This window comes from Nicotiana attenuata, unplaced genomic scaffold, assembly GCF_001879085.1.
Source record: "Nicotiana attenuata strain UT unplaced genomic scaffold, NIATTr2, whole genome shotgun sequence".
In the NCBI taxonomy this organism is placed as follows: Eukaryota; Viridiplantae; Streptophyta; class Magnoliopsida; order Solanales; family Solanaceae; genus Nicotiana; species Nicotiana attenuata.
Window position 1 is genome coordinate 81196 of NW_017670359.1, and position 10805 is coordinate 92000.

Genomic DNA, 10805 nt, shown 5'->3' on the forward strand with positions numbered 1-10805 from the left:
AACTAGCCCAACTGCCCGGTCCAAAAGCTCTTAAAACGACGTAGTATAGGGGAGAAACTACGTCGTTTTGAAATAATGTTAGACCAATTAATCGTGGCCCTCCGTTCCCCATCATCTAACGGTCCTCATTAGTCCAAGGGGTTTAATAAAAGTGTCCGAAAAATTGTATGAACTCAAGAACACTTATCATCTTCCTCGTACAACTGTAACACCACCACCGTACCCCACCGTACCTCACCGTACCCCGCCGTATCTCCACCCTCTTGCCACCGTCCGCCGCCGGCCAGAAATCGCCGCCGCCTGCGGCGAAGCTCCAAATCACTCAAAAATTACACCCCTAAATCCTCTCATCCTCCTCTTTCCAACCCCCAACCTAGTTTCCCTCAAATCGTAACCAAAATGCTCGAATATTAGATCGAAATTTCCGGCCAGGATACCACCTTTACCAACCCCACCAAATTTACACCATAAGACCACCACGACCTCCTCTATCAAACCCCCAAGGCCCTGATCCTCAAAAATGGCCGGAACTTCTCGAATATGGATTCAAAGTTTCCGGCCAAAACCCTAATTGCCCCAAACCTCTCCAAATTAATACTACGCGATCCTTTCGTCTTCCTCATGAGGAATTCAGTGTCAGTGGTGGTCGAATGTCACCGGATTGGTTCAAACGTCAGATCGGAGAGTCGCAGAGTCTCGAGCGTCAGTTAAGTTTGGTTCTCCTTTCTTTATTGTGTTTAGTTTGTTTCTTGTTCTCATACTTGTTAAACCTCTACTCCGATACGCATTTAATTTCCGTTAATGTTTGTTTTGATTTTGTGCCTGGTTATTAGTCTGTTGTGATATTGGTTAGCTATGTGTTAGTGTGATTTTATCAGAATAAAATTTATTAAGTAAGATTTCCTTTCTTCTAGTTTTCTATTAGGGTTCTCAGTTCTTTCTTGTTTCATGTTATTAATTTAGAAATTTTGATTAGTTCTAGGTCTGTTTCTGATTTGCTCGTTAATCCGGGCTAGTTTAAGTCTTGGTACTGATTTTGTGAGAGTCAATTGACTGGTAGTCCCATTATTTAGTTTGGATCTGGCCTTGAAATTGATTTTTTGGCTATAACTGTTTTAAAATTGCTTGACTGTGGTTCAAAGTAAGAGGGTTTAGTTAGCCAGTAATTCCAAGGGAATTTCAGGGGTAGCTTGGGTATGGAAAAGGGTAGTTTTATTAGGAATGGTAATTGTAAAGGTAAGGGAAGGGTAGTGTGGGAATTGTAATGGGTATAGGACCTTCTAGAACAAGACTTTAGTGTAGTTTTGGTGAAATAAGTGTTGTTACTTGGGTAATAAGTCTTAGAAATGAGGGACTAAGAAACTAAATAAGAAAGGGACTAAAAAGAAAACTAAAATCTGAAGTTAACCTTAGGTTTTGCCTATAAAAAGGCACATACACTGCCTTGTTCAACAAGTTAGAGGGGACCTCTGAAAATTTCAAAGAAAAATCTGAATCCTGAAGTTCAAGTTACTTTTAGATCTCATTTCTGCAAAAAATCAAAAGAAAACACAAAAAAAAAAAAAAGAAGCCCAGTAAAAGAAGACACTGCTATATTGTTTTAAGATTGGTCTTGTTTTCTAATCTAATTTTGCTCAAATTCGAGATCAAATCAGTATGTTCTGAGTTATTTCTAGTTGCTGAAGATCAGAAATCTCCTCCTAAGTTTAGTTTCAATTCGTCTTGGTTCAATCTAGTCTGCTACGTGGTTATTGGAGTCGTGTCCTTCATATCTCGATTCTGGTCTGTTTCTGTTATTGCTGGACTGCGTACGAGCTAGTGCTTGGCTATTAGCTGCTACTGCTTACTACCGCTGACTTCTTCCTCTTCCATTTTTGGTTCAAATTCCAGGTACATGCTCAAGTTCGGCTTGATGTAACTATAAATGGAGATGAAATAAAGAGATGCTTGCACATTTGATTCCTAAATTGTACTTACTTTGGTTGTATGTAGTAATAGCTAAGTAGATATGAAAGTTTAAGATGATTTGATTCTAATTTGTGTACGAATGAACTTTGGACTGTATAACATGGACTGTTCCTAGACTATTTCGGACTGTCGTTAGATTACTTTGGACTGTTTTGATAATAGATTCGAACTAATTTATGTAGGTTTAATATCTTGGATTAAGTGATAATACGTGATCATATCTTGTACAATAAACATTAGACCATTGCGAGATTTATGCTAGTTTAAATCCTTGGATATCCTCTAAAGTTTGTGTCCAGTTTGTAAAAAGCTAAATGTTCAATTTTACTCACTGTGTGAAGATCCAGAATATGTTCGAATTTGATGCTGGGCCCAATATAACATTTGGGTGGTGCAAGCTAGGCCCAGTTATACAAGAATCATCCTAGTATTTGTGGACTGGTATTTACCCATCTACCTATTGCGGGAGTCTCCTGCCAATTGGGCTCACACTGAGGCCCAGTTGCGCTATAACAGTTCATAGAACAAACTATTTATTTCTTATTCCTGGATTCCTTTTAAGGCCCAGTGAATGCTGGAAATCTCACGTTTCAAGGCCCAACAAATGCTTCAAGTTAAAAAATCCTTTTTCAAAGATATACATAGGAATACGGGGAATAATTTGCAAATAAAGTTTAGGTTTCGAATTAGGTGGCGGGTTCGAATTAAGAGGGTTTCCCCTTTTGTTTGAATTCGGACTTGAATTCGAGACCCGAATTTATAAATGTGAATTAATTAGGCCCCTTTAAAGACGGAAATGAATAGAAAATCTTAGTCTACTTTAGGTTAGCCATAAAATAATAAACGAGATGAACCTCGCTAAACAAAATTGCATAGATAGCGAGGCCCTCATTAGTTGCTTATAATAACATGCTTAGAATTCGGGACGTGCCGTTTAGCGAATTTCACGGTTTTCCCTGCAAAGATGATAATCCGCTAGTCGCTATAGGCACGTTTTAATAAGTTTACCTTCTTAAATACGGGTACGCATCTCGCGCAACCCAAATCCAAATCCTAAAACGTTGAATAAGAGGTGTTGAGGATCCGGGTGCATTTCATGTGACGTGATCCAAAGGCACGCTCTTAAACGGCGTTCACTTTCGTAAAAATAAATTAAAAGCGGCAAATAATCTTGAAAAATTGCACTATAGGTTTAAACGTGTATAAAAATCAGATTTTAGCCATTTATAATAATTTAAGCGACCGTGCTAGAACCACGGGATCCGGGGGTGCCTAACACCTTCCCTCGGGTCAACAGAATTCCTTATTCAGAATTTCTGGTTCGCAGACTCCAATTGGGAAGTCGAATTTTTCCTCGATTTGGGATTTAAATTAAACCGGTGACTTGGGATACCAAAAGCCAATCTTATCCCAAGTGGCGACTCTAAAAATAAATAAATAATCCCATTTCGAATAATGTCACTTTAAATGGAAAAACTCCCTTATACATTTATCCTTCGGGGTGGGTGTGTAAAAAAGAGGTGTGACAATCCTCAGCTACAGAGATTCGCAGTTTCCTTGGCTTGGCGGGTTACTACCGTCGCTTTGTGGAGGGATTTTCATCGATTGCTGCCCTTATGACTAGATTGACCCAGAAGGCTGCCCCTTTTCAGTGGACAGAGGAGTGTGAGGCGAGCTTTCAGAAGCTCAAGATAGCTTTGACTACAGCCCCAATCTTGATGCTGCCTATCGGTTCGGGGTCTTATACTTTCTATTGTGACGCCTCGAGAGTTGGCCTTGGAGCAGTGTTGATGCAGGACAGTAGGGTGATTGCCTACGCGTCCAGACAGTTGAAGATACATGAAAAGAATTACCCTGTCCACGACCTTGAGTTAGCTGCCATTGTTCATGCCTTGAAGATCTGGCGTCATTATCTATATGGAGTGCCTTGTGAGATCTATACTGATCAATGGAGTTTGCAGCACTTGCTCAAGCAAAAGGATCTCAATATGCGTCAGAGGAGGTGGTTAGAGCTGCTGAAGGATTATGACATCACTATCCTATATCACCCGGGCAAGGCCAATGTGGTGGCGGATGCCTTGAGTCGCCGGGCGGAGAGTTTGGGGAGTTTGGCATACCTACCGGCTTCAGAGAGGCCTATGGCGATGGATGTTCAGGCCTTAGCCAGCCAGTTCGTGAGATTGGATCTTTCAGAGCCCGGCCGGGTCCTAGCTTGTGTGGTTTCCCGGTCTTCATTATTTGATCGCATCAGAGAGCAGCAGTATGAGGACCCTCATTTACTTGTCCTCAGGGACAAGGTTCAACGTGGAGATGCCTGGGATGTGACCATTGGAGATGATGGAGCATTGAGGATGCAGGGCCGGATTTGTGTGCCCAATGTTGATGGTCTTCGAGAGATGATTCTAGCAGAGGACCGTAGTTCGCGGTATTCCATCCATCCGGGTGCCGCGAAGATGTATCAGGATCTGAGGCAGCACTACTGGTGGAGGCGGATGAAGAAGGATATAGTTGGTTATGTGTCTAGATGCCTCAACTGCCAGCAGGTGAAGTATGAGCACCAGCGCCCGGGTGGGTTGCTCCACCAGATAGAGATTCCGGAGTGGAAATGGGAGCGCATCACCATGGATTTTGTATCTGGACTTCCACGGACCTTGAAGAAGTTTGATTCCATTTGGGTTATTGTGGACCGGCTGACCAAGTCCGCTCATTTCATTCCTGTATGTACCACTTATTCATCGGAGCGGTTGGCGGAGATTTATATCCGGGAGACCGTCCGTCTGCATGGTATTCCAGTTTCTATCATTTCGGACAGAGGTACTCAGTTTACATCGCGGTTCTGGAGAGCCATGCAGCAAGAGTTAGGCGCTCGGGTGGAGTTGAGCACAGCATTTCACCCCCAGATGGACGGACAGTCCGAGCGCACTATTCAGATTCTTGAGGATATGCTCCGTGCGTGTGTGATTGAGCTTGGAGGCTCTTGGGATCATTTCTTGCCATTGGCGGAGTTTGCTTATAACAACAATTATCAGTCCAGCATTCAGATGGCGCCGTATGAGGCTTTATATGGTAGGAGGTGTAGATCTCCGGTGGGTTGGTTTGAGCCAGGTGAGGCCAGGCTATTGGGTACAGAGATGGTTCAGGATGCATTGGAGAAGGTCAAGGTGATTCAGGACAGACTCCGTATAGCCCAGTCTAGACAGAAGAGTTACGCGGACAGGAAGGTTCGTGATGTTTCATATATGGTTGGTGAGCGGGTTCTGCTTCGGGTCTCGCCTATGAAAGGCGTTATGAGGTTTTGGAAGAAAGGGAAGCTGAGACCGAGGTTTATTGGCCCTTTTAAGATCTTGAGGCGAGTTGGGGAGGTTGCCTACGAGCTTGCCTTACCTCCCAGCTTGGCTGGAGTTCATCCGGTATTTCATGTTTCGATGCTCCGGAGGTATCACGGTGATCCGTCGCACGTGTTGGATTTCAGTTCAGTCCAGTTAGACAAGGATCTATCCTATGTTGAGGAGCCAGTGGCTATATTGGACAGGCAGGTCAGAAAATTAAGGTCAAAGGACATAACTTCAGTGAAGGTTCAGTGGCGGGGTCAGCCGGCCGAGGAGGCGACTTGGGAGACCAAGCAGAATATGCGCAGCAGTTACCCTCATCTTTTCACTACTTCAGGTATGTTCTCTATGCTCGTTCGAGGACGAACGAATGTTTAAGTGTAGGAGGATATGACGACCCGGCCGGTCGTCTTAAGAATTTACGCCCCGATCCCCCATTAACTGCTTCCCCCTAAGTTCATTTCTGCTATTTTGGTTTGTCGGGACATTCGGTGTTGAGTTTTGGGACACTTAGTCCCTAAATGAGAGCTTAAGTATTAAAAAATGGTCCGTAGTTGGAACAGCATAAAGACGATCTCGGAATGGAAATCCGACGGTTCCGTTAGCTCCGTTAGGTGATTTCGGGGTTGGGAGCATGTTTGGAATGTATTTTGGAAGTCCGTAGCTCATTTAGTCTTGAAATGCCGAAGTTTGAATTTTTGGAGTTTCCGGTCCGATAGTGAGTTTTTGATCCGAGGTTCGGATTGGAATTCCGGAAGTTACAGTAGTTCCGTCGTGTCATTTGGGATGTGTGTGCAAAATTTCAGGTCATTCGGACGAGGTTCGGGTAGGTTTTTGATCGAAAGCGTGTATTGTTGGAAATTGAAGTTATTAGGCTTGAATCTTTGATTAATTCAGGTTTCCGGCGTTGTTTTAGGTGTTTTCAAGATTAGTAAAAGTTTGAATAAGATATTAGGTGGTATTGGTGCTTTTGGTTGAGCTCCCGGGGGCCTCGGGATGATTCCGGGTGGTTAACGGAGGAAATTTCTAAGTTTGCAGCAGCTGGTATTTTGTTCCTTCTGGTATTTTCGCTTCTGCGGCTTGGGGACTGCAGAAGCGGCTTTCTCATCGCAGAAGCGAGATTGGTCTTCCCCTCAGGAACCGCAGAAGCGGTTATTTATCCGCAGAAGTGGAATCTGTCCTTTTAAATGAAACTGCAGAAGCGGTAATGAATCCGCATAAGTGGCAACCGTAGGTGCGGTTTAAGACCACAAAAGCGGAAATCTGACTTTAATGAAGAACCGCAGAAGCGGCTCGTGGTCCGCAGAAGCGGGACCGCAGAAGCGGTCCCTTGACCGCAAAAGCGAAAATCTCTGGGGTGAAATATCAGATTCGAGGGTTAGTTTCAAAAGTTGGAGAAATCAATTGAGAGCTCGGGTAAGGGCGATTTTCAAAGGGTTTTGAAGAGAAAACTATTGGGTAACGTTTCCTTAATCCCTTCTAGTTATATTTCATCATTATATAGTTAAATGCATCATTGGATCAAAAATTGGATAATTTGGGGTAAAACTTCATTGGCTAAATTATTGAGTTTTGAGTGAGCATTTGACCTCCGATTTGGGAGATTTTTATATGGTTAGACTCGTGAGAGTACAAGGGTTCTGAAAATGTGAAAATTATTCGATTCCGGGGCGTTGGCCTGAAGGGCATTTTGGTTATTTCACCTAATTTTACGCCGTAGCTTTGAATTTATTAGCAAAACCAGGTGTTTGCGATGTTATTTATAATGTGTAATTGAATTGAATAGATTTGAGCCATTTGGAGTCGGATACTCGTGGCAAGAGCGTGGCTTCTAGTTGATATTGAGCCGGTTCGAGGTAAGTGGCTTGTCTAATCTTGTGTGGGGGACCTTTCCCCTTAGGATATGATCTTTGAATATTTGAATGCCTCGTACGTAAGGTGACGAGCGCGTACTTGAGCTAATTGTTGTAAACCCGTTTCTACTTGAAGTATAGATTTCTTGTTTACTTGTTCATTTTAACTGTAAGTTTATACCTGTGCTAGCTTAGAGACTCATGTTTAGCTGGCTTACTTGCTTATTTGTTTTAGCTGTGCTATTTGTACTCTGTGAAGCATGTTAGGCTATAATTTACTACTTCTTGTCATGATTTTTAGCATTGTTCCGAGATTTTTGAATTGTTGTTGTTGTGTGTTTAATTTGGGACTACGAGACGGCTTCCCGGGAGATCCCCCTGTACTTGAGATATTCTGGACTGAGGGTGCGGGATACCAAGAGATCCCTGGCACATGTGATTCTATATATATATTGGGATACCAAGAGATCCCCGATTACTTATTGAGGATACCAAGAGATACTCGGGATACCGAGAGATCCCTCCGTTGATGATGAGGATACCAAGCGATCCTCGGGATACCAAGAGATCCCCGGCTACTATTCCTTGTTGATGGCAGTTTTCCTTGTATTGTTACCTTTGCTTTCTATTGCCGTCTATCCTTATTTACCTGGTTTAGATTCTCGCTGTGGACTTTATTTAAACTGTTTCTGTTATCTTATTATTTATTATGTTATCTCAGTAGGGCCCTGACCTTCCTCGTCACTACCCAACCGAGGTTAGGCTTGGCACTTACTGAGTACCGCTGTGGTGTACTCATGCCCTTCCTGCGCATGTCTTTCATGTGCAGATTCAGGTACTTCCTCCCAGGCGTATCATCCTCGTGGTGGAGAGTCCTAGCTGAGACTTGAGGTATATCTGCTACGTCCGCAGACCAGGAGTCTCTACTCTATTCCGGCTTTAGCAGATAGTTTCCTTTTTTTTCCTTTTCATGTTGTTTAGACATTCTGGTGTAGAGCTGATTACTATACTCTATTAGCCTGTGTTTTCCCGTGAGTTTCCGGGTTTTGGGTTTTAGTTGTAGACTTCCACATATTTTTTTTGAGTTGTATAGGCCGAGTGGCCTTATATACAGTTTTTATTTCCGTATGTTCAGTTTTAATTAATTATTCCGCACTGTTAGGCTTAGCTAGTTGTAGGAACTAGGTATCATCACGACATGTTCATGGAGGGTGAACTGGGGTCGTGACATTGCTGAAATAGTTTCTTAGGACAGTGCCTAGCACGACTCAAGCCAATTCGTGTGTATGCTTACAAATAATATTATTGCAGTATTATTATTGAAATTCTTGCTCTCAATTACTACAATCTAAGAAACTATGGCAAATAAAACTGATGCTGAAAATACTACTGATACCGCCAATGTTGGCGTTACGTCCGCTGCTCCAGCCCCAGTTGCACTACCATATGCCAGGCCATTTCCAGATGTGTCAAATATTGAAATTTTTGCCAATGAAAATTTCAAGCGTCGGCAAGAACGTATTTTCTCACTGATTGATGTCCATGGTGTTGCACATGCACTGCTGCATCCACAACCTAGTGCAGACGCTGATAATAAAATAGTGGAGTCATGGCAACACGCCAACAAGGTATGCCGTCATACCATATTGCAAACTATTTCTAATGAACTGTTTGACGTGTATTGCAGTTATAAAGAAGCAAAAGCTATATGGGAAGCCTTAATTAAAAAATTCACTGTTGAAGATGCTACAAAACAAAAATTTGTAGTAGAAAATTTTTATCAATGGCAGATGAGAGATGATAAAGAGATGAACGTACAAATCAATGAATTTCAAAAATTGTTAGAAGACTTAAAGGCCGAGGGAATGTCTTTACCAGAGAAGTTTGCTGCTGGAGTGCTAATTGAGAAGCTGCCTGACTCATGGAGTGACTACAAAAAAAACTTAAAGCACAAACAAAAATATTTCACCATTGAGGAAATTGTGACCCACATCCTAATTGAAGATTCCAACAGAAAAGAATCTGTCAAAGCTAGGATGACAGCTCTTAAAGCAAACTTAGTGCAAAGCAGCAACAACAATCGCAAAAGGTACGAGAATAAGTCTCAAGGTTGCAAGCCTAAAAATCCTAACCTTAAAAGAAAAAAAGGCTCTTATTTTGTTTGTGGAAAATCGGGCCATCATGCCTCACAGTGCAAGTACAAAGCAGGAAATGACAAAGGAAAAACTAATACTCCTAAGGCTAACTTAGCCGAAGGAGGTGATATTATTGCAGCTGTCATTTCTCAAGTAAACATTGTAGCACATGCAAAAGAATTGGTGATAGACTCTGGGGCTACTCGGCACATTTGTGCAAATTGAGAAGCATTTTTCTCTTATACTCCTGTAGAGGATGATAGAGAAGAGGTCTACCTTGGAGAGTCAAGTACTACCAAAGTCTTGGGTAAGGGTAAAGTTCTCCTGAAACTCACTTCGGAAAAAACTTTAGCTCTTGTTGATGTACTGCATGTTCCTACTATGAGGGCAAACTTGATCTCTATATCCTTGTTGGGAAGAGCCGAAGTGAAAGTGTCATTTGAATCTGATAAGATCATAATGACCAAAAATAATGTGTTTGTGGGAAAGGGCTATTGTAACCAAGGACTCTTTGTACTTAATATTTCTGATGTTATCAATGGAAATGTATCTACTTCTGCTTATATGGTTGAGTCTATTTCTCTATGTCATGCTAGACTAGGACATGTTAATGTCACATATATAAAGAAAATGCAGTCACTTGGATTAATATCTGGTTTAGACTCAAATAATATTAACAAGTGTGAAAGATGTGCTGAAGCTAAAAGTACTAGAGACATGTTTTTCCGTAAATAAAGAAACTGAATTGTTATCTTTAATTCACACTGATTTAGGCGACTTGAAGCAGACTATGACTAGAGGTGGTAAAAGATATTATATGACTTTTATTGATGATTTTTCTAGATATACTAAGTTGTATTTGCTTAGAAATAAAGATGATGCATTTAATGCTTTTATTTCTTATAAAACTGAGGTTGAAATAGAGGTGGAGAATATTTATCTTTAAATGAATTTTGTGAAAATAATAGAATTATTCATGAAGTAACTCCGCCTTATTCACCCGAGTCAAACGGAGTAGCTGAAAGAAAAAATAGAACATTGAAAGAGATGATGAACTCTATGTTAGTTAGTTCTAACGCTCCTGATAATTTGTGGGGTGAAGCTATTTTATCTGCATGTCACCTACAAAAATAGAATACCACATAGAAGAACAGGAAAAACTCCTTATGAATTGTGGAAGGGTTACAAACCTAATTTAAAATATTTAAAAGTGTGGGGGTGCCTTGCTAAAGTTCTTTTGCCTGAACCTAAAAAGAGAAAAATAAGTTCTAAAACTGCTGATTGCATGCTTATTGGATATGCTGAATATAGTGTTGCATATAGATTTCTTGTTTTAAAAAGTGATGTGCTTGATTGCAATACTACAATTGAGACAAAGAATGCAGAATTCTTTGAACATATTTTTCCACTATCTGATAAAATTTCTCATATACCTGTTGAAACAAATAGTGAAATTACCTCTAATGAGGAATTGAGAAGGAGTAAAAGGCCTAGGAAAGAATATTTTTCATATGGAAATA

The 10805-nt window shown here is 41.3% G+C and overlaps 1 protein-coding gene across 1 annotated transcript; it reads left to right on the plus strand.

Moving 5' to 3' along the window:
- Positions 1-8508: 8508 nt before the first annotated feature.
- LOC109238322 lies at positions 8509-9510 on the plus strand. Its single transcript, XM_019404755.1, has one exon. It carries the CDS (start codon positions 8509-8511, stop codon positions 9508-9510), a length of 1002 nt encoding a protein of 333 aa, XP_019260300.1.
- The last annotated feature ends 1295 nt before the right edge of the window (positions 9511-10805 follow it).